Below are 25,114 nucleotides of genomic sequence, written 5' to 3'. Positions count from 1 at the left end.
GAGCCGGCACCCGAGACAAACGTCTCACGCTCCCAACACTGCACTCTTGGCAGCGCGGCGGCGGCAGCAGCGGCGACGGCGGCAGCAGCAGCAGGGGCGGGGAGCAGAGGCGAGCAGAGGCATCCTGGATTTCTGTCAGTCAGGGGGGCCCAAGAGTTGCTGAGCGGTCGTTTTCAGCAACCGCTCGGCACCCCTTGGGCCCCCTGACTGGCAGAACTCCAGGGCCCGTTCGCAGTCGCTACCCCGGTAGTTCCGCCACTGCTGAACAGTTTTGGACCAGCCCGGAAAGTAATTTCCCCCAGGCCAGTCCCCATTGTATATATAGAAAACGATATAAAACATTTAATAAGTATAGTATTTGCCTGCTGAATCTGCACTTAGTATAAGTGATACAACTGCAAGATGGCAGCACTTCTATACCAAAGTTCATCTACTTTTTTTTTTATTTTTATAATATTGCATTTTTTTCCTTGGCTGGATCCATACTAATGTATTTATTGCAAATTATTTCATTTCCTACTCATTCAGCTTGGTAAATTGCTCTCTTCTAACACAGAAACCCCTAACATTTCTGTTAAACCATTGTACCATCAGACGACTGAATTCATTTATATCTCTACATTTCCCATATTATTTACTTCATTCTCTAGGGAGGGCAGTATTTTCAGGAATTGTTTTTTGCAAAGACTTGTGAATCTTTGGCAGGTAATCAAACAATAGGGATCCATGGGGAGGACACTTATAGAAACATGGATTCTAGTAGTAATTATCCCCGTAGAGGAAATACGCTTTAGCGTAGAACAAAACAGCTGTAAGGAATCAACTGTATACAAATGTGTGTGTGTGATTTTATATATATATATATATATATATATATATATATATATATATATATGTTTAATTGCTTTGGATTATTGATCAGTTCAATAGAGAAAAACATTTTTTTTCACCTAAAAATCCTTTTGAAACTGGCAAAAATATGGTAAGTGGAAATTCCAGTAGTTTTAATCCCTGTTATTTATTAAAGGGAAAGTCTGTTGCCCCAAACAGCCTCACCAAAGACGAATGGATTTTAAAGTATTTAGTAGGCATTTTTTTGGTTGAAGAAAAGAAAAGCCCGTACCTGCAGACCCCCCCCCCCCCCCCCCCGTTACACACCATAATTCCCAGTTTGGCTGCCTAAAGCTGCCAATCGCTGATGGGGAATATGCTCCCATTGAAATCAATTCTGAGGAATCCCTCTGCATGGCAAAAAAAGAAAACGTTTATCACAAGCTGACACCCTTCATCAAATTAGTGAAACTATATATAATGAACAAAAAATGAACAGGGTGTACAAATAGCTCCGATGAAGGCTTGACTTAATTTTTTGTTAACACGTGATCATTTGTAATTATTGTTTTATATAGCACCATAGCCTATATGTGCCAGACTGATGCCTATGTGCATCATACAGACGCCCCCTCCCATGAGTTGTTTATTGGAAAATATTACTAGTTTTTTCAATACAGAATACAATTTTCCATAAAAATGTACCAAAAGACATTTTTATTATTAATTGTTTTATATAGCACCATCAAATTCTGTAGCGCTGTACAATGGGTACATGTGAGAGCAAACATATTCCTTAAGCCAGGCTCATGCCCAGCCATTGAGTTAGGTCGCAGTGGGTTTGTCGCAAGGTGGTCCATTAGAAGGGTGTTGCAAGGAAATATTTTAAGAGTCCTGGTTCTTATTTTCTTGGTGATTGATAAGCAGTTGCTTGGCGGTCTTACCTGCTTTCCACTTCTCCAATGTGCCCCCTTCTTGGAAGTACTACAGATACTGGGGTGTCAAACTACAGGCTGGGTTTATTAACATGATTTAAGCAACTCCCTACTTGAACACAGATGGTATCTATCAGGTTCAATGGTATCCACCAAGAACAAACCTACATCATTTGGCAGCTCATTGGCGCTGGTGCAATTTATTTTTATTTCCACTTATATTTTATAACTAATCTGTACTGATCACATGCTGACAATGTACTAAGGTTAGGGACACATCTGTATTAAACAGTAAATGTGATGCACCCCATTGTGTGGTTTCCTACTGATGGGTGTAACAGGGATGGGACGTGTCCTTGGTACTGATGCCCTAGTACTAGCCCAGAGAGGGGCATCTTCTCTCGTGGAGTAAGGCATGGAGCAGAGGCTGTCAGTGAAGCTGTGGGCGTTTCCTCCATCCTCTCTCCTCCTCTCTCCTCCTCTTCCCGGTGTGTGTGTGTATGTGTGTGTGGATGCGTGTGTGTGGGGCTTGGACTCGCCCTCTGATACTTGCCTTGCCAGAGCTGTGTGTTCCAACCACTAGCGCTCCGGCAGCAGGAAGAGGAGGCACCGGCTCCCGAGGTACAGTAACACAAAAATAAGCCGAGCACCCGGCAGATCACCCATTCGCAGCAGGCTACAGTGGCTTTTGGGTTGTGTTGGGTCATCATAGCGAATGCATTGATAGAGATGAATGATGTATAGCGAGGCGGGGTGGCGGCTACTGCATGTGTTCAAACGATATGTGGGATGGTGCGTTGATTCCATTGTGTTGCCAAATGCTGTTGGCTGCATGTTAATGCGCACACGTTCCGTGCCGATCAGGGTCGATCGTTACGTTCTATTTGTATTCCGATTGATACAAATCACACCCGGCGGCTGCTATCAGGCGGTGCTGTGCAGGGGATGTGACCCCGGCGGTTAGATCGCAGCTGGGAGCTGTAGGAAGGACCTCTGGGAGAAGACAAGGAGGGGTGGAGAGGACAAGCCAGATCATCTGCTCTGGCTAGTGGCTCCGAGCCTCTGGGGCTCTGTGCCAATAACACCTATTATTATGCACCTTGGGGGATCTGGGGAGGAATAGGATCAGGCTGCTTTTTATAATAGAAAGTCAGCAAGGTTTCTGTTTTCATTTCAATTCACCAGAAACAAGAATGTGTCAAGTCACTTGGGGTGGGGCAGCACGAGTTCAGCAGGAAATCTCTGTGTAATGTAAATATATGTTGCTTTTTAATGCCTAAAGTGATTATTTTAATAACATTTTGATTTGTGTTGACACACAGTATGGATCAAATAATTACACATTTCTGCACTTCCAAACCAATTATAATGTGGCTTTCCAATAGCTCAGATCGAGCTCATGGGTTTTAACCATCTGTGGTCCCTCTGGAGCTCAGTTGATTGCCCACCCTTCAAGGCACGCAATGAGTTAATTTTGCAATCGACCCTCCGGCTGCATCTGCCCCCCTCTGACATTGAGCCATTACAGCATGATGCTGCAGAAAGTTATTATACAGTGAGATGATCAGCACCACCTTCCATTCCCAGCCAGGCCCTGCTACTGTATACACACACAAATGCATCCTCTTAGCAGTTGGGTGACATCATTTTTCAGATAAACCACCACGGTTTGGTAAGACCTATAGAGAGAGAAAAAAAAAGTAAATTTTATTTCTATATTTTTTCATTCACTCAAGTTGTATCTATAGTTCACTCATCATTCTTTCTTTCAATAGGGAAGGGGTTAATTATGTTTCTATTACAGATTTTTGTTTAGTATTGTATCACTTTAAAAGGGCTCTTTACTGTACCTACTTTGATATTGCAAAATATTACAAACCACTGCAGGAAGAGTTCCATACAGTAAAGTGAAGCTGTGTTTGGCTAATACCAAAGGGCATTTAAAATGAAAAAGAAACCCTAAAGCAAGTAATAATGATAGTAACCGCACCCCAGTGCATGCGCAGGAAACGTTGGTAACCAGCATACATACTAATGTCAAATGGCCCAAGCGGGACTCCTTTTGTTTTAGGAGGTGTGGTTAGGGGTGTGGCTGGGGAGGGGCTTTATCAAGACTTTTTATATGACTTTGTGACATCTAGATGATTACTTATGTAACGGAGTACAGCATTTATTAGAATGATGTATTTTATATACACAACGTTTCTGTACACGTTATTGTAACTTTTTAGACCCGTAGAACACTGGGAGTCACTCACACCCACCAAACATTGTGAGATAATAGAAAAGTGGGAGGGACAGGGAGATTTTCGGGGCAAAAGAGGGACTTTTCCTCCTAAAAAGGGATGTTTGGGAGGTATGCAGTAGAGGCAGCCAGAGGGAGTAGGAAAATAGGACAGAGGAACTCTAGTAGCTGAAGAAAGCATATGCTGATTTGCATGCAAGATGTTTTCCATTATTTCTTTTACTCAAAACTAGGGCAGGGGTTGTCTTTTAATTAGTAGATTAGATGACGGATGAAAGGACCTCATTAGTTAAGCAGGTCTTCATTAGCATTGCTCCAAAGATAAGGCTTGTGTAGGGAACTTGCTTAAATATCACCTGATTACCTACAATGGCACCCTCCACATGCGCAGATACAGGTTTATTTGAACAATATGATGCTATCTACATGACATCACCGTATACATATTTAATGCTCAAACAAAACGACTATTTCTTTTTCTGTGACACTCTCCCTTTAGCTGCGATCGATTACACTTTGATATCTAATAATCGTTTGTGTTGGTGCAACGTATTATAAATTCTGGCAGTTTGTTGGTTTCTGTGATGATTGCGGTTTAACCATTTTGTATCTGAATTTCTTTTTATATATGTTTTATTATTATTATTTCTTTTTCACAAGCAGTATTCACAAACAAATAACATACAGATGTCCATTTTCTATTTCACTCAATTGTATTTAAATAGTTATTCTAATGATGTCATGCAAATACTATTCAAATCTATAGCGATCTCTGCAGGTGCCCTCAGACTCAGATTCGTGGCAGATGCAAAACTGTATTGCTCAGAAAATGTATGCACTGCAGTCAGTAAGATGTGTAATAGTATTAATATTGGGCTCCCATTGGCTTAAGGTAAAATCTACATCCCTCCAGAATATATATATATATATATATATATATATATATATATATATATATATATATATATTGCTAAATACCGCTCTAATTGTTATTTTCACAGCTTTGATTTTTCCTGTATACTTTAGTTTGCCATATTGCACGGTACCAACTCTCATCTTTTATATTGGCTAGTTTGGTAGATAAATGGAATAGCCTCCCAGCAGCAGTGGTAGAGGCTACAACATTGAGGGAATTTAAACACACATGGAGATAGGCATAAATCTATCTTGAATCTAAGACAAGACCGAGGACTGATAACAGTCTGAGTCGCTACATCATAAAAAATAGGCAGACTAGATGGGCTGAATGGCTCTTAAATGCTGCTAAATAAAATTACCTTTTTTAACGTAACCCAGCACACTGGATAGAACGTACTAAAGAGTGTGGTGCAGAATGTAGAATTCATAGACTCCCTCCCTAAATAACCACTGTACAGAAATGTACTTTACAATTACTACGTTTTTTTCAGTAATTATTAGTCATTTTTCATTTATATTATATAATATTTACGGTATATTATAAAATGATTACTTTTATATTTACTAGATTTGAACAGATTTATGTTTCTGTTTGGATTAAAAGGGGAAAATAGTCCACATGTACTAAAGCTGTTCAGCTTACTGACACTGAAACATAGGGGATTATATATAAAGGTCAGATGTGGTGCAAAGTTCTAAATACGGAACAATCTCCATGGAAACAAGATTTGTCACTTTGCACCGAATCTCTCTGTATGCATATCCCCTTAGAGTGTGTAAGCGGACAAGAAGCTTTTAGCTCCCATCTAGCAGCCCATTATATAAGGGTCTGGTGATCTAGGATATTCATTTATGGGTAAATACCTCTAGGTAATGGATGGGATCTCTCTTGCGCTACCAAACATAATGCCCTTAGTCTTATTTTTGCCTCTCTGTATATTTACAGATCTTGAACTAGTATTATGCATATAATCAAGCGGGAACAGTAACATTCCTGATTTTTTAATTTGCTGCTTATTTTCACACTATAAATCAACAAGGATGATTATTTTGTCAATATAGTAATCTTATGTTGTTGTTCTTTTGCCTGTTGGCACCTATCCCATGCCAAAAGGCACACAACATTAACTGGTTGTACCTGCAGCTGCTGTCCTCTTCCATGGTCTAGTGATTCTTGTCCCCGATTGGCTGCATGAAGCAGCCAATCAGTGGCAGGAAAGAACTACCATTGACATTAGTTGAATCACTTTCCACACATGTGCACCCCCTGCCTTGAGCCAGCCCTAGATCCTGCTGGAGGCGAGTATATCACGTGCAGGGAAATATATTATCCCCCCCCCCATGCATTTGCAAGTGAGACCATCACGAAAATCTAAAGGAACCATGTAGATATGAAATGCATTAAAGTCCATGTGATGACTTTAGCGTCCCTTACCAAAGTGACTACCAAAGTGGGCACAACCATGTTCTTGTGGCGGCATCTACATAATTTTAGGGCCTCTGATAGGATGGTTGCGACAATATGAATGAGCCAAGAAGTTTTGTATTACAATAGAATAACCAGAAATGCCAAGGATTGCTCTAAATAGGATAATGTTCTCATTACACAAAAGGTAGTGGCTTGGATTGATTTCTTGGTTTGTTAAAAAGCTACTTGTGTCTCATTGCTCCATGATGACAAACATATGCTAAACTGTAGCATAGTTTCACTTCCAGAATCAATAATATGTAGCTATATGTGAATAAATATTTCTTAAAGGAACACCCCCTTTAATGTTCTTAAAGTAATATTCACATTGCAATCCATTTTGCATGGGGTTCTGTGCATTTATTCAATGCTAATTAGTGTGTTCCATTTTAAATGCAGTTGGGAAAGTAGACTTCTATCTCATATTCTTCCTCCACGACCTGTCCACTGTGCCAGTTGGTATCTCCCAATTCACAATATCCATGCAGTAGAACGCATGAAAACCCGACGGGCTTGTCCTTTTAACAGAACATACTGCGTGTTATGATCCTGGCACCAAAATTCTTCCAATATGATAGTACCAATCATATTTAGTAGCTGCTGGAAATAAACAACATTAATACATTGATGCATTGGGGATGGTGTTTCTTCTGGGCTTCTTACAGATTTACTCAGTTACTTTTATAATTCAATGCTGCACTTGAAACAATTCTAATGATGCTGAATTCCTTAGACAAGAAACACTTGTCAGGTGATACATAGGATTTGATGACGGATAATAAAAATTCGGACCGTTTGATACTCAAACCTTGTTCCAAAACTCCCAACATTTTAGATGTACAAATTGGGACAGCTGTTTGGGGTGTGGCAAGAGGCAGAGAGAAGGGCCGGGTGGCCACCGGAAGGCATTGAGGTGTAGCCTTCCACCCGCCTTACAGGAAGAGCCACCTCGTGGTGCTTGGCTTGAGAACTTTGTGAGGTGGCCACATGAGAGCAGCAATGGAGGTTTGAGCTGCAACAGCATAGATTTTACAGCTCGTGGGTCCAGTCAGGGAAGATCATGATCCTCGCTGCCCACTAAAGTATGATAATGGGGCAGCTACCTGTCCCAGAGGGACAGTGCCCGAAAATTGTCCCACTAAAACTGAGACTGGGCAGTATGCTATTCAGTCCATGGTCTTGTCTTATATTCTGAAAAAAATCAATGATGCCTTTATCTGATCATCAGAGGAATGGATAATAAATGAAAACAGCTCTTTTGAAGGGACACTCCAGCCCTAGTTTCACCTTCAACAGATTTTTTTTTTCTTTCTGCACGAAAATGCATATAGAGGTTCCTGAGAAACCCCTCCATGAATATGCCCCACCACCATCGGTTTGCGCTTCAGTAGATACATTGGTGGATCTGGATGAAGCATTAGCCTCAATCTCTTATATACCACTCGTATTGGTTGTTAAATCACGATTGTCCCTTTTAACAATCTCGTAATTTTGGTGGGAACGTAAGAACTTGTCGTACAATGAAAAGTCGCAGCTTAATGAAATGTTTCTATTTTTCACAAATTAAACTTGGCAGAAATGGACTGTCTATTATCCGTATAAAAGGTTTGGAGATGCGTTCTTCTGTTTGCACTGAGTATATTGCAACCATAGAAACGGTGCCCACGGTTTCCACCTCCACATCTTTTAGCACAAATACACTGTGAATCAGAGTTGTTTATGGCGTGACATATCTGCCCATTCTGTAGTGGATGCCTGAGTCTTTATACCAGAAAATGAACATTTGTTGACCAAGCCATGGAGCTGGGGGGGGGGGGCAAGAAAACAGAGGAGATTCTGGTGAATCCCTCCGTACATTTGCACAAGTAAAGCAAAAGTTAACGGTGGCGCTCTGCTATCATAAGCATTAAAGTGCTTAGGATGGCTGGAGTGTCCCTTTTGGGGGAAGATTCTTGAATAATCTCTCATATCTAATTTATGCATAGGCAAGCTGAAACCTTTTTGCAGGAGATGTTGGCACACACCTTAATGATATTAATGTATGCTAATGCTATGTTATCATTATTGCCACAAGGATAATTTTTTAACCCTACCCCCGGAACATATAAAATGTTGGCCTTTGGCAGTTCCCTGATTTTACTTACTATAAATCACCCCAGTTCTTATGTTATAGTATACAGCCTTTTTGAACTGGATAGAGATATTAGTGCACTTGGTATATGCAATAATCCCATATTTGAGACTTCCCTCACCATAGCAAACGTATGTGTTAAAGGTCCTATAATATGTGCTGACATTTACTTTGTAATGAAATGCAGAATTTTAAACACCCTTCGTACTATTGAATATCTAAGCTTTTTCCCGGAAGTTTACTTTTTCATTATTAATTTTTTTTCCCCCTCATTCATATTTGTTGCCGGGGACGACTGGTGTGTGACACAAAAGTAGTCACCGACAGCGATGGATAGTTTCCATAGCAACTGAAAAAGCTGCTTAAATGTTCTCGTGATTTTCTGCTTAATCCTTAAGTGGAAAGAATAAAATGACAAATCTACTATTGATGCTAGAGTCCAATCAGTGTTTGGAACCGTACCTTTAAGGCTTCTTACCCGATTACCGTGCTATATGCATTCCTCAATCTGTGATTGTTCTACATCTTCCAGATAATTAAAGGGACGATATAGGTTCCTGACAGCCTCACCAAACGAGTGCAAATAAAAAATATTTTCAGGGAGAAGCTGCATCTACAGAGCTGCAGGAAAGGGGCAAATGTATAAGAGATTATGTACCCTGATTATCCCACCTAGCGTAGCATATGCATTTAAGTGCATATAATGGCTGCATTGTCCATTTAATTGTAAGTGACACTAATATTTCCTTCTTGTCGAATTATGATTACCTTTTTGTTATGTCTCCAAATTTAACACCAACCTCTCCTGGTGCTCTTTGTATACTCCTGCTGCAGTAAAGAAATATAAACATGTATATTGTTATAAATCAGCCTCCCTAATCATTAACAAAACCCAGTTTGTGATAGATGGACGTTCTGTGTGTGTGAGTGGGCTGGTATGCAGTTGAGTATTTTATATAATGTTGGGGGGAGAGGTTTGTAGATCCCCCAAAATGTAAAATGATAAATTAAAAAATATTCTACAATATCGTACTTTTTGTTTTGCAATTAAAGCAGTAGTACTACACGGCTGCTTATATCGTCTCCTTCACTAAAAAGCAGGGCTGGGTGAATCCAGGACTGAAAATTTGCCCCCAACTTTACCACTGGAATAAGTGAATTATTAACGTAACCACCCACATCATAGGTAAATATAGCACTCACAATCACTTTATAACAAATACAAAGAAATCTAATTAAACATAGAACACACCGTACAAACATTGTTACGTACAGCTGGCCGTAGAGACTATTTTAGTCCCATGTGGTTTGTCTACTTCTTTGTACAAACAATAGCTTCCTGTGTATAAAGTGTTTCTTTTCCAGAATACAACTTCTAAACAGTCGCTACAATCAGTGTAACATGAGTCCTTGCGACACAGCTGTCAATTACCACACCCACTGTCACCAAAGCTCCACCCACTCTGCCCGACCCACATAATTTGCATAATCCAACTCCATCTAGTTGTTAAGGTGTTGGCGTACGGTGTTAGATTGAGAGTATGTGTATTTGCATATATTGTTAGTGTATATGAGCCCAGGATGTGTACGGAGCAACATGCAGAGACCAGAGCAATGAAAAAGCTATGTAGAGTGCAGAGCAATAAGTTCCTATGCATGGCCAGCGGAGCCAGGTACACAGCGTATGATACCCAGGCACAATAAATGTGTGTTTGGGTGAACTGTGCACAGTATGCATCAGTGTACAGTGTTAGACTGTTTGTGTGAGGGCAGTGTCAGTGCACGGTGCTACAAAGAGTGAATGTGTGTTGGTGTACTATGGTAGACTCTGTGGGGTGTTAGAATGAGTGTGTGTGGGGGTGTCGGTTTTTAGAGTGTGTGTCTTTAGAGTGTGTTGGTGTACAGTGTTGGATGTAAGGGTATTGTGTTACAGTAACTGTCCATTCGTGTTAGAGTGAGTGTACTGGAACAAGCTCCCAAATTCCAGGTCCCTCTCTGGTAAAATGTCTGTAGACCACATGCACACAAGGTGACAAATACATGTGGGGGAAAAAACCAAACCAATAACAATAGTGCAGTACAGAAACAGCAAAAAGATGTATAGGTGGGAGTGATATTTATGCACTTAAAAAATTCCCAGTATAAACAGGCTCATCGAAAGATCTTTCTTTTATTCCAAGCTTCAAAAACAAATAATAAATAAATCCAATGCCACGGTATCACTGTGTAAATGATAAATAATAATAAGAGACTAAATAAAATAATTTGGAATGGAATAAAAGACTTTTTTTCGATGAGCTTGTTTATCCTGGGAATTTTGTGAGTGCATAAATATCACTCCCATCTATACATCTTTTTGCCGTTTCAGTATTTGTTTTTCCCCACATGTATTTGCGCCCGGACATCTGAAGATTTGGAGTGCTTGGGAGGGTGCTGCACATACTACGTTGGGAGAGTATCAGTTTTATTTATCACCTGTGGTGTGGTGCTATTGTTTTTGCGTTGGTTTATACACCAGGTTGACTGGTTAGGGGACGTGATCTCATCTCTCCAGCTGGCGCCTCGTTTCCTGTACCTTTTTGTTTTTTTTCTCCGTTGCAGCTGCCAAGATGATTTTTTTTGCCAGCCCTGTTCAGATAAATAAGTTACGTGTTTATTGAACCTTCAGCACATTTATGTCAAATGGATTACAGGCAGCATACTGTTCTTTTGTTGTTAGCCCTTGCTGTCACAGTGACCTTCTCTAGTTTTATCATTGAGTTGTCTTTGGTTTGTTTACACTTTCCAAGTTAGCCTTTTGGCATTAGTCATTTAAAAGGCATATTTAACTGAATACAGGAACATTGTGTAACCTGAACAGCCCAATCCAGTTCTACTTCCTATACATTAAAGTGTACCAAACTTGGCTTTTACCGCTAGTCTTACCAGGCCATTACCATGTTGAGTTTAAGATGGCACTTTTTCAGGGTTGTAGAGAAAAACTTAAGTCAAACTCTGGTCTGTTATTTTTCCATATCTTTATGATTCTGATACTATTTTTTGTTCCTTGTCCTAGGAAAAGGAGGAAAATCTACAATGGAAGTTGATATTAATGGAGATAGCAGGACTAGCATTTCATCAATATCAGTACCTAGTACAGTAGAACGGAATTCTCCAGCAAAGGCAGAAGGAGAGAAACCTCGTTGTTCTAGCACTCCATGTTCCCCAATTCGTAGAACTGTATCAGGATATCAGATCCTTCATATGGATTCCAATTACTTGGTTGGTTTTACTACGGGCGAGGAGCTTTTAAAGTTGGCTCATAAATGTGCATCAGCAGAAGAGAGTTCAGGAGAAACTTTGCCAACTTTACGATCTAAGCAACATGATTCTGGACTTTCACGATCATCTCGGATTTACAAAACTAGAGGTCGACATTACCAGCCATACGAAATCCCTGCAGTCAATGGAAGGAGAAGGAGACGAATGCCAAGTTCAGGGGATAAGTGCAATAAAGTAATTCCATATGAGTCCTACAAGCCTGTTCATGGTCCACTGCCAGTTTGCCTTCTTAAGGGGAAGAAAGTTCACTCAAAGTCCCTGGACTACCTCAACCTGGATAAAATGAACATCAAGGAATCAGCAGACACTGAAGTCTTGCAATACCAACTTCAGCATCTTAACCTACGAGGGGATAGAGTGTTTGCCAGAAATAATACCTGAAGAGGTTAAGAGCGGGTCCTTTGTCATGGTTTTCATGAGGAAAATTCTTACGAAATAAACTTTCATGCTATATAGGAGTATAAAATGCACTGCAATCATTAAATTGAAATCAAGCACCTTGGTGAAGGCTGAACTGAAAGATAAGTTGGGTTCTGGTGCACGACATTTTCAAGCCATTTCTACTTGAACGGACTGTAGTATGCATAGTAAAAACTATAGGTTTACAGAAATCCTTCTGGGTTTATACAGAAATGTTCTGTAATTCAGTTGTTTTCAATGTGTAGGAAGAATCTGATTTTTATTTTTTATCTAGAAGTGTCAACACAGTTTGTCACTGGTTTTAAACTAGGCTATATTGTGGTTGGTGAAGTGAAATATAGTTTTAAATGGCGGCTAGAAATAAACTTAAATGTTTTGTGATTTAGGTCTGATTTTGGTATTGGAGACATTCACAGAGGTTTGTTTTTTGATGTTTAATTATATAGAATCTTAAGCTTAATAGGTTGAAATAGCTGGAAAAACAATTAGTAAAAGACATTTCTTTAGTCAACATGCCACACTTTTCCTGAAACAAATCAATTTAAGATATTTTTTTTTTAAATATTCTGTTTTCAGACAAATAGCCAATCATTGTTTGAAATCAATACTGCAGCAAACATAAATGATTGGAATGATATAAGAAAGAGGGGGTTCGTTTAGGGCTGTTGGGTGAATAATTTGTAGATTTGGCAAAAAGAAAATGTTCTACAGATCTGAAAATGATTCCAAACTAAATTATATAATATCTCCATAACCTTTAAACAGTTTGGAATGTAAAAAGGCAAAGTAGAACTAGTGTTTGAAGATACATTTACCAGTTCACAGTCCCAATATTAGCGCTACACTTTGTTCTCCTTTGTCTATGTGAAACCAGAATCTTTAAGTTTAACTTGAACTACGATTGCTTTCTTTGAAGATTGGTTCTGTTAGTGACTTTAAAGATATGTTTAATGCCTAGTTATTATTTTGACGTTCAAGGGCTCTGTCATTCTAGATTCATACATTTTGAAATGTTGCTGCTTTGACGTTGGATACCATATTATACATTGCGCCAGAGAGAAGACTGACAAGTGTATAGAGCTCCATAAAACAAATAAATGTTTGACTCATATTGGCCTATTTCTGAGTTATACAGATTCAGGCACCTCATGGAGCTCCTCTCAGGATGGTCCAGCCAAGAATACAAGTTCTTGCGTTTCACTTGAAGAATATGCTGGGTTTAGCATGCGCAATGAGGACTTATTGTCCTGTGCCCGATGTTTCACAACCCAAAAGTAAGATTGCAGGACTCAGGCCAGGGACATTTTGTTGTTGGTATGACATAGACCTTTTAATTGGCATAAGATATTCATATTTATGATATAGTTTACTTGCCGGATTATTTGAAATGTTACCCCAGACTTTATTAACCACTTCTACATAATTTATTAACTCAAATACCAGAACATTAACGGACCCAATGTCCCCATCGCTGTATACACACTTAAATGCATGGCTATGACTGGGAAGATTAGAAAAGCAGGCATGCATAGTGTTTCCTAGTCCTTGTTTATAGATTCAGAAGGTGTCAGGTTGGGGAGATGAACACAGAAAGTGGATCTGACCTTACTTGACTTGGTTTCATAGTAAACTGAAAGGCATAATGCCCTTTGTGGTACAAGTAACCACAAGCACTGGAACCCCAGCCAACTAGACTAATGTTTCTAATGAAATCCCTATCGCTTTTCACAAACCTTCTTAAGAAATGGCCTCCAGACATAAATCGGACCTTCTTTTCCTCTTAGTTCTATATATTAGCAATGGCAACATTCTCTGGTCTTCTATGCCTGTACTTAATGTCTAAAATACATCCTTCTCCCATTGATCTGTATATGCACGATGACTTATTTCACTTTATACCAATTAATCGAAGCCATATTAAATATGGCGGATCACACCGTTTGTCATGCAGCCTTTTAGCAAAAACACAAGCATAGGCCATTGAAATGGAACATTTAATGAATTGCATACAGTTAGCTCTCATTAAAATTATTTGGAAACCTCAAGTACATTTATTATTATAAAGGTACTTCATAAAACACACACCTTCTAACTGTCCCAGGCTCTGCAAGGGAGCACTGATGTGGACCATGGTGTGTTGTTCCAAGTTGCCAGAAGGGGCTAGCTGAACATTCGGGAAGCTGCTGTGAATAATGTTAACACAAACATGTAGTGGTCATCTGAAACCCTTAGCACAAAAGCCAAATCTTTTAAGCGTATCCAGTCACAAATATTTTTTTCTGTATTTATGTAATTCAATCAATATATATAGACCTCCCTCAGATATTTACAGATATTCACACACACATGCATTGGAGACATGAACACCTTTCGGGAAAATATTATAAATTATATGTAAAAAAGCATATTCTGGTATATATATATATATATATATATATATATACACATACATACACATACATACACACACACACACCACTAGTTAAGTATTGAATTTACTTACATTGGGTATCCTTTTTGGATATTTATTTAGAACATTGGTCATACATACAAAATATCCAAGGTGCCTTCAGCTATCTGTTTGTGTCTCTGGCTATGAAATAAAAAGAGGATGGTAATAACATTCTGGTGGTTCTAGTTTAAAAAAAAAAAAAGAATATTTTAGGCTATATCCCAAATTTGCTACATTTTGCTAAATGTTGTCCCTAAAAATGTAATCCTATTTAACTACTTATTGGCTTTTGATAAAGATTCACCTTAACAGGTAGTTAGTTTGGTATCTCTAGGCCCAAAGCACAAACTTCGGCTGCAGGAAGAGCTTGGCTGGCCCTGTAAAATGCATACTGCAAGTGAGATTTCTCAAAGGTCTCCTTGCTTATTGGTGTTATGTATTATACAAGGCCAGCTCAGCCTTTATTTGTCAGCATTGGTCTTTCTAATGGAAAGCGAAGTGAGAGACAACCCTCCTGACAACTCTCCCTTTAATGAATAATCCTCTCTGACATTTTAATATCACCCAGAACTGCTGTATTTTCATTAGGCCTGGGGAAATAGAGAGAGAGAACCTAGATATTATACCTACGAGTGTGTGCACTCATTTGATGGAAATGATACTCCTCGGATGCCTCGTAGAACAGTTTTCAAGCTGCTTTATGCAGAAGAATAACTCTCAGCAAAATTTGTTTTTACTCTTGAGAACACGATAATTCGTATTAACCAGTGATAGGAAATTTTATAGCTTAAGTACACATTTAAACTCAAAACTAGGCTTAAAACATAGGGACAAAGGTTTAGGCATACAATGTGGTTAAGATGCAGAGTTTGAACACAGTTAGGCCACTATGGAAACCAATGGAATGGTTATATTCCATTGACTATATGGTCTACTGGCTTCTTATAGTGATTAGACCCAGAATCACTTTTTATACAGAGTAGTGCCTAGACAACGTAATACACTTGCAAATCACAAATGTTTTGCACTAATTATGGGTCACGAAAGCAAATGCTTTATTGATTGTGCTTCTAGTGATTAACTTAATGGGTGACAACAATCGATAGCTTAGGATCAGCCGATTTGGGTGTAAGTAGCTCAGCAACATTTGGGCAAGTATTCTGAATTTCATGTACATATATGATAATTGGCTTCCAAAAGGCTGGTTAGCACTGTGCTTTGATCTCAATAAGTAAGTAATTTATGTAGCATAGAACTAGAACCAGGCATATAAAAGCATATAGGAAGTTTATCTGTTTTGCTTCAGGAAAGATTTGCCGCATTTGTTGCACACTTGTCTTTACAACAGCCATTGAATAAGCTAATTGATTTTAAAACGCTGCTGTCTTTTGGCAGAGCCATATTTTAATGCATTTTTCTCATTTTAAGGGTTTAAAGGGTTGTTTGGGTTTTTTCTCTTGATGTTTGCACTGAAGTTCCATTTTCCATGGGACCTGGCTCAAATCACATTACTTACTTACTTGAACCAGAATATTCAAGTATGTTGACAGTCATAAAAAAGTTTGGATTACATACCTGCATAATTTTAAACTGATGTTAAAAATCACTGTGCATAAGTTTTAATGCTACTTTTTTATTGGGTGTAAGCAGGTTGAACCTTTAAACTGTTGAGTTTAACGGTCCTCAACCTGTCTCCTCAAGACCCCATCCAGGAGTAGGCAACAAGCTTTGTGATGAACATCTAAAGATGATTATTTATTGATTTATGTTAAGTGACAACATATTTCACAGAGCTGGAACAGTGGCATTCCACATACGTTTGACATGCCATGGACAGAACTAAAAATTTTTTTTTTAGATGTGCTTAACCACCCGCAACTGCCCCAATCACCATTACCAGACCCCTCTAAATCATTTTTGGTCAGTTTTGCGTAAGCACTCTTTGTCACTCCTATTTCCTAATGAGCAAGCACTGTAAATTTGACTTTGAGGACACTTTACCTTCCTGTGTTTGCAGCGTTTCTTCATCTCGGTACAGGCAGTTCAAATTTTGGTACCAGTGAGCTAACAGTAGAGCTGTACCGGCATCATGAGAGTTTAACATCTGCTGCAGCCTGTTTACCTCTGTTTTCAACAAAGGTAAATATATTTTGCATTTTTAATGCAGAGACAGTTGAGAATATAAAATCATTGTTTTGCTGATTTATTATTTATTCGCAATGGCTATTTTGGGGAAAGCCCGAGGCTAGTTTGAACTGCCATACTTATTTGTTTCTCTGCTTATAACACTTGAACTTATTAAAGTGACATTTCAAATAAAATGCACTTTTCCAAAAGTATTGTATTGGTGAATAATGTATATCTAATTATCTGTTTTAGTAATTAGTAAATAATTACCAACAGGAAACTTTTTTTTTTAAATATTTTATTATTTCTTGAAGAATTAAATGAAACGGTTTTCTGCAATTAAATTATAAAGATATATACATGTATATTTTTGTGTGGTGTGTTTTGTGTATCTCTACAATTAACAAGTAACAGGGAATTAGCAGAAAGGAAGTATGTTTAGGTACCAAATGGTGTGCACTAAATCAGGACTGTCCCATGAAAAACTGTCTTCCTTTCACATCTGTGCAGCTATGGCTTAATGTCCCTCAGTCCTAACCAACAGTCCAACAATCTGGTTGCCCAGCAATATGGAAGAAGAAAGCTTCCTCAAAGTTTGCCATGGGCATCACAGTCCAATTAAACTTTAGGAATTAAATTCTGGTGTTATGCTGATGGGACACCAAGATTTATACCTCTGCCTACAGAAATCTCACTTTTCTGTGAGTACCAGGTCATGATATCCCATCTCTACAATAATGAACCAGCAAAGGAGCAAAAGAAGAAATCCCAACTACCATATGACAAGTACAAGAGGTTTACGGAGGAGAACCACTGGTGGCATAGGTATTTACAAAATTCCACAGATGATAGCTCAGGTTCAAAATACATTTGGGAATTGTTTATCACTGGAAAAATCTGTATTTCATTGGGCAAGTTATTTACCTGGAGCATTATATCATTAGGTCTTAACTGCTGCCACATAGGTTTCATCTATTTTGTCCTCACACAGATGTCTAAAGTATATTAGAGCAATATCACAACCTAAATGATTAAATGGACATTCTATGAACTAAATATAGCCAAAGTAGTGTAAACATAATCAAAATAATTTTTTTTTCAGTGTGATCTACTGTCTTTATTTATCTTTTAAAACTATGTACCATGCACTGTGTTTTGTGATGGTAATTCCTAGAGGAATAAACAAAACATTAGATAAGTCTTAGTAAAAATTAAATGTTCCAAAGAAAAAAAATCTTGAGAAGTTGGGCTTGTCACTTTTACACACAATCCATAAGAAAATCCATGGAGGCCAATAACTCACAACAGTGATTAGGACATTAATCAAATATTATTAAATGCAATAAAACCCATGGATAGGAGCACTGAAAGCGCATGAAAGAAAGGGCAACTTCTTGATTCATATAGAATGATTCTTCAGTACTCAGGAGAGGAAAAACTTATTTGAGAGAAACCCCTGGGGAACCTTGGTGTGAAGAATCACTCTTTCCACTGGATAACCTTCAGTATAACAAAAGCAGTGCTTGTTATAAGCAACAGTATGTGCATTTAGAGATCCAGAGTGTTTTATCTAATGTTCATGTCTGCAGCATCTCTGCTGGTTAGCTGAAAGTGAGCACTGGTAATATTCTTCAGCTATTCCGACTGGGATCCTGGCACATTGTTCATATATTGTGCCTCTGTCCCTTCTTCTTTGTGATACACATGACATCTCTGAGAGCTCTTTGTGGATTGAGGAGTTATGTAAAGCCAATGTTATCAACATCTTTAATTATGATGCCAATTATTTGACCTTACTATCTGAAAATTGTAAACCATACTAGTGGATGATATGAATTGTAGTTTCCAACTTATTTACAGGAATCCATTTCATTCTACTTCTACAAAGAATATGAACTCTACCATTATTATAGGCCTAATATTTGCAAATAGCTTATACTTTTTCATCCTGACAGTGCTATATAAATATAATAATAACAATACTGCATGATGCGAGTGCAAAAGCAGATGTGTGAGTGGGGAGTCATGGCTTAGTCTCCAACTTTGCTATATGAAAAAAACTACATTGGAATTTTTATATATAGAAACCCTCTGTACCATGAGTGTCCATGACTAAATGGTGGTGACCCCATTAATGTTGTTCTTTATAATCACTGCCTTGCTGTGATTATGTTCCCCGCTCTCCTTTGACAGCAGCCAAAACTATATATTTAACAGGTTACTTTATTGGTGGCTTAGGTACCCCACATTGGCTCAGGAGGGTACATAATTCCCCTTCTATGTACTATTCGTTTGTTCATTTAATTTCTGTAAATACCAAAAATGTGTTCAAAACCATTCCAAAAATCCTTTGCTGCTCATTAAACATTAATAAAATTAAAGGGAAAAGTGACTGTTTTCATCCTCATTCTCCAAAAAACTATGTATTTCCCTACATAGGAGATGTAACTAAAAATACATTGGGATTCTTTTTATCCTGTAGATGAAATACTTAAGAAAATTACAAAAACAAATATATTAAATAAACTCCTGATACATATTGTTTGATATGTATAATATTATTTCAAACTAAAGACCTACTTGTCCTGAAAAAAAAAATATAATTTGTGTTAAATTAGGTCACAAGTCATGGACTAGAGGATAGTACTGATTTTCATTCTGCCAACTGTCCTGCGGCATTTACATTACCTGTGGCAATTTAAATAGAACATAAAAAAGCATTAAATGATTAAGATTACTAGCAAAAAACTACCACCATCACCTCTCTGAAGTGATACCTTGCAGCTAGTGATGTTTTAATTAACAGCATTATATATGGTGATGATGCCCCTACAGAAATGAGAACAGAGACACTAGATTAAAACACAGCATCTTGAATAATACCATCCAGTCTCCCGAACATGAAATATGTGTTTGGCAAGCATTCTAAATGGTGGGCTTTAATTATATCAGGCGAGAGCTTTAGAAAGTAGGTCACATTGTACTGTGTGCTATGTGCTGCTCAGTGCTTGATGTGTGTCCTTAGAGTAAACAGTGTTTATTTCACACCATAAGAAAAGATATAACACAACGTGCTTACTGGAGAAATTAACAACGAAAAAGGATATGAAATATCACCTATCAGTTCTACACACACTTGATCATTTTTTACTGGTTAATGTGCCAGTACACAGTCCTGGATGAGCAAGTTAAATTGGCATTGGTCGATCCCGCGACTCCGGCTTGGGGTATGACACGAGGCAGAATGTACGATGTCATGGGAATTTAAGGTGTTTAGTATGCTTTGTTCTTAGAGGCACAACTGTCCTGGTCCCCTGCACTGGACAACTGATACAAGTGTCAAGTATGATACCTTGACCTTTGGGGGACTGTCCAAGTTTTTGCCCATGCCATCTCTGTTAGTATAGCTCTGTGCTTTAAAGCAGCCCCTTTCATTCCCCCCCCTAAAGTGTCAAACAGAAGCAGTATTTTGTAAGTTTGTTTCACATTAAGATGTTGAGTGTTGGTATGGGTTTTTGAGGTCACAGAAGAACTTTGGTAACACTAGCACAAGTGGAGTATTCACCTTGGGCTGGGTCCCTCCTATGCCAGAATGCTCATGGACCCCATCATCATCAAATCATCAGGATTACATCAGCAAGCTCAATCTAACAAGTTTGCAAATTGCATTATAGATTTTATAACAGTATGCTTACTTTAAATTAAATTGTCACAGTGTTTAATGAACACTGTGGCCTTTTATCTCCATACCTCAGTGTCTTTTTGTTTAATAATGTCATGTTTCTAAATAGATTTGGCGCACCATGTCCCATTCATCTTAAGGATTTTATTCTGTGCTGGGAGACAAATTCTATTTCTCTTACTGAGCAATGCCAATATACATTGTCACAAAAATAGTGAATCTTATCTTTGAAGTCTTATCTTTAGATTGTAAGCTCCTTTGAGCAGGTCCCTCCTTGCCTCCTACTTCTGTAAGTCATTTTTTGATACGTATGTCCTATTTACATATTGTACAGCGCTGCGGAATATGATGGCACTATTAATAAAAATAATAATAAAATCATGTTAGGCATGTGTGCACTTTTTTTGTGTGTTACATAGACCTTAATGGTATACATTTATCCATGCTCCAAAGTCTTAAAGTTCTCTTATTGTTCTTCCTAGCATTCCTATAAATGTTCCCAAAATGTCAAAAAAGAAAAATGTGTGAATTGTGATGTGATGATCTACCCCAGGTATGCCTCCACTGGTTATATGACTTCAGTCAAAGCATCAAAATGTTTGTACTAAAAGGATAATTTCCATAAATGTTTATTATGTTTTTTTTAAATAAAATGCACATTTAGTGTTTAATAATTTGATAATCAATGATACATGTATATATACAAATACTTTAATATATATGTCTGCATAACAAACCTAACCTCAATTTAGCTAAAGGTCACTTCATTAAATGTATATGCCATGCGTTGGACCTAGAGTGGGCATCTTAATTCATTAAATAATTGACGTATTGCACACCGGAATGCATACGTTAGTACCTGAAAGTGTTAAACACACTTAATATAACCCACTGCATGAATTCTTATTCCACGACCTTTCGGTTGAAGTTATTCCCCATCAACATAAAACACAGCCCTTCACATCCTGGTCTCCTCCGGTGGTCGGCTCATGAAATCTTGAATTGCTTGATGAAGGGGTAGCCACTTATTTATTGAGACCTTCAAAGCGGTTACCCAGCTATTAAAAAAAAAAAAGGGAAAAAAAACAGCATACGATCAGCACCATTACTATAAAAATGAACATTTAATGCAGCAGTTTTTTAGGAATGTGCCAAGTAACTGGATTTTCTAGCTTGTTGAACTACACCCACTGCTTTGATCACTCGGCCTCTAGCTAAAGTATGCAAGCTTCTCAAACTGTAGTGCAAGTATATTAGCATATATAAGCATAATTCAAATGATAATCTCACGCTCTAGCCTGCTCTTTCTCTCTCTCTCTCTCTCTCTCTCTCTCTCTCTCTCTCTCTCTCTCTTTCTCTCTCTCTCTCTCTCTCTCTCTCTCTTCATCATTCTCTCCGCTATCCTTACCAACCTCTCTCTGGTCCCACTCCTTTCCCCCAGCCTCTCCTTTTTGCCCTCCGTTCTCTCTTAAGGCTAACCTCTGCTGCTTTGAGGCAACCGACTATTGCTGTGGTACCAGGCAGCCACAGCTGACTTTCTACACTGAAGCCTGCCCAAAATAAGAAATGTAATTGTTTTACTTTTCAGACTGAGCCATCTCGCTTCCCCAACAGGAGCTTTTTGCTCTTAGGTGAAATTGAATTCTTGCGTAAAGAAGGAAACGTCATTCATGCATTCAATAGCATTGAGAGGGTCATTGGATGAAGGGGTTTGTTGTATACAACATGCAATGCACATAAGGAATAAATATTTTTTAATATGTCTGTGGTTAAGTTTAATTTTAATAAAATTAATCAAATATTTTTGAAAAAATGTAATACACACAGTTGTGTATCTAATTGATACAAAGCAGATACAAGGGCAACTAAGTCACAGTTTGAATAACCAATAGAAAGTAAAAAAAAAAATTCCAGCATGGACAGTGTTAGGGTGCCCGTGATTACAGCTGTTTAAGAAGTTCCATGATAGAAATATAGAGTACAAGACTATTTAGAAGTATGGTAATGAACCTCACATTTTAGGTTGCAATGGTTGTTGGAAATGAATGCAAACATACCGCTTGTTTTCTGCCGCATTTCCTGCACTCAGGTAAAAGGTTTTAAATTCTTCAGAAGGAGGTCTGAGTTCAATGATACATCGTCTTGAGTTAACAGATTGTTCACATACTGTATATCCTTGCAGGTAGATGCCACCTGTTAATTACACAAAAATCCTGAAAAACTTGCAAATTCCAAAATAACCCATAAAGTGTCCCATAAATTGCTGTTTAACTATTGAGTTGTTCAGGAGAGCTGGCGCCTTCTGGCCCAGATTGCAGGGAAAGCTGAATTCCCTAATGCCACTGGGTCACATAATATCTTGTTACATGACCCCACCAAGTCGCACCTCTAAGAATGTTTGAAAAATGATGGACCAGCTGAGGGGGCAATTTACCCCTTGCTCCAGGCCAGCCCACCTCTGAGGTTGGCTGGATTCTCATTTTGATTGCCTGAAACATCTTACCAATCACGCTATACCTTATAGTCTACCCCCAGCTTACTTTGATTACAGGAAAAACTTTGCTGGTCCTGTAAAATGCATAGTTTCTTGAAAGCCATCTCATTGACTGACCTATGGCTTGTGCAGGCCCAACCTAATCGCTATGGAAATGTAGAATAACAATATTTTGTTGCTGACAACTTTTTAACAAATATTCCACAGTTTGAATGGCTGACAAGCACACAAATCTTTGTAGGACATTTTCCCAAGCAGAGTTTATTGCTGTCTAGTGGAGGTGAGTACTATGATTTTAGGGTCAGGTAGCTGCTCATTGTTCTTAATATTTACTTACCTACAGAAGTGGTTGAGCGAATGCTAGAGTAAAAATACAGACATCCATCTTTCAGAATACAGTAATGCTGAATCCATACATCTTTGCTCCTGTCTAGCTGATGAAGAAGACCCAAGCATTCAGGGTTTTTGATGGCAAGAGGAGGAAGGCTGAGATTGTGCATTGTGACATCTACCCACACGTGGTTCTGCAAAAAGAAAGAAATATCATTCTCGTTAGCACTTGAACTGAAGTTATGCTTATGGAAAATAATATAAAAGTGGTCACCTTTATGTAAATTGGTTTCCATAGTTACGTTTCTAAAAATAATTTGTCCTGAATACAAAGGGCATCCATACATATGCTAGTTTAATAATTTAAAGTCAATGTTATCTATACCTACACTAATGCTGTCCCATAATATTCATGTTTCATGTTTGGTCATGGGATTAGTTAGCAATCAGCTAGGTTCCACACCACTCATGGAACTCCTGGTGAGCGAACGCTGACTGGAGATGAATATACCATGCGGGTGCAGGCAACTGGACAAGGCCCCTGGGAATCAGCGTAGCTAAATGGACAGGGAGCATGTATGTGTGTGGGTTAGTGCATGCTCAGGGCATGTCCGTGTTTTGATTGGGGTATGTTAATTGAGGGGGTGGGAGACCCTAGGTGATATAAGGTGCCCTCTGGGTGACCCCGGTCACTGTCCTTTTTTACAGACACGGCCAACAGTTTTACCTGCTTCCCACCCTCCCTCCCTATTTTTTGTGCACTAACTTTCTTTCTTTTGTCACAGCTGGCGGTTTGTGTGTCCTTGCCGGTCTGGTTTTGGTAAGTGATGGAGTTTGGATGCTGGTGTAATGGAAGGCTCAATCCTCCCCTAACCTCTGGTGTTTTATTGGACGTGCCCACCGAGCTTGTTGGACGGCTGGTGGTTAGCATTGGTGGTGGGACAGCGAAAGGTAGCTGTCAATTTGGTTTGGACGAGGGGGGAGGTGAGTACCTGTGGTCTGGATTGTGCAGTGTGAGAGGCCGGCAAGGACGAGGTTAATTCGGTTCCTGTGTTGGTTATGTTTTGAATATGTTATGGTAATGTGTTATGTATATTTTGTATATTTGTATTTATTGGTTATTGTTTATCATTCTTATTGGTTTATGGTGTTTTGGGCCAACACAGTGTTTTATGGTTTTATAATAAAATTGTGCTGTGGCCTGCTTTATCCAATTCCGGTCTCCGTGTCGTTATTTGGTGGGTTAAACTGGTATGGGGTTACAATGCACAATACACACTACCTACATACATGTGTTCCACCAAACATATATCCTACAAACCTAGGAGCTTTGGCCAGGGGAGGAGGCACAAAAATATTTAAAGGGGATGCTCAGCTTGACTTAAGAAACTTTTTTGAGCTTCTGTTGCAAAAACCTAGTGCCTGCCAAGTGAAGATCAAGTATTCCTAAAAAAAAGTTGAAATAGTGCAACATTTTACATGAATAAAGTTTTTTTCTAGGAAGGATTTGGCCAATGCCATTAGGCTGTGCTAGAATTTGTGTTTTAATGCTGCATTTAGTGTGTCCATACAGCATATTTAATTATGATAAAGATGTTTGGTTGACAGCTCAACTTTCAGCATGGAGATTCATTTTCAAGATAAAAACTACTATTATATATAATCTATGAAGTGATGTTACCTGATTGAGAGGATGTATAGCTTTATCCATTGCCTCCAACCATCTAAATCAGAGCAAAAACAGATGAAACTACGATTTG

At 38.5% G+C, this 25,114-nt stretch overlaps 1 protein-coding gene across 1 annotated transcript; it reads left to right on the top strand.

Moving 5' to 3' along the window:
- The first annotated feature begins 2,263 nt into the window (after positions 1–2,263).
- Positions 2,264–12,823, top strand: MACIR (macrophage immunometabolism regulator). The gene is made up of 2 exons (XM_053474465.1): positions 2,264–2,387; positions 11,584–12,823. The coding sequence occupies exons 1-2, from the start codon at positions 2,267–2,269 to the stop codon at positions 12,228–12,230; spliced, it is 768 nt and encodes a 255-aa protein (XP_053330440.1). The 5' UTR covers positions 2,264–2,266; the 3' UTR covers positions 12,231–12,823.
- Positions 12,824–25,114: the final 12,291 nt, after the last annotated feature.

This window comes from Spea bombifrons, chromosome 1 (assembly GCF_027358695.1).
Source record: "Spea bombifrons isolate aSpeBom1 chromosome 1, aSpeBom1.2.pri, whole genome shotgun sequence".
Lineage (NCBI taxonomy): Eukaryota > Metazoa > Chordata > Amphibia > Anura > Pelobatidae > Spea > Spea bombifrons.
Note: the sequence above shows the minus strand (reverse complement) of the source record. Positions and strands in the feature narration are given on the sequence as shown.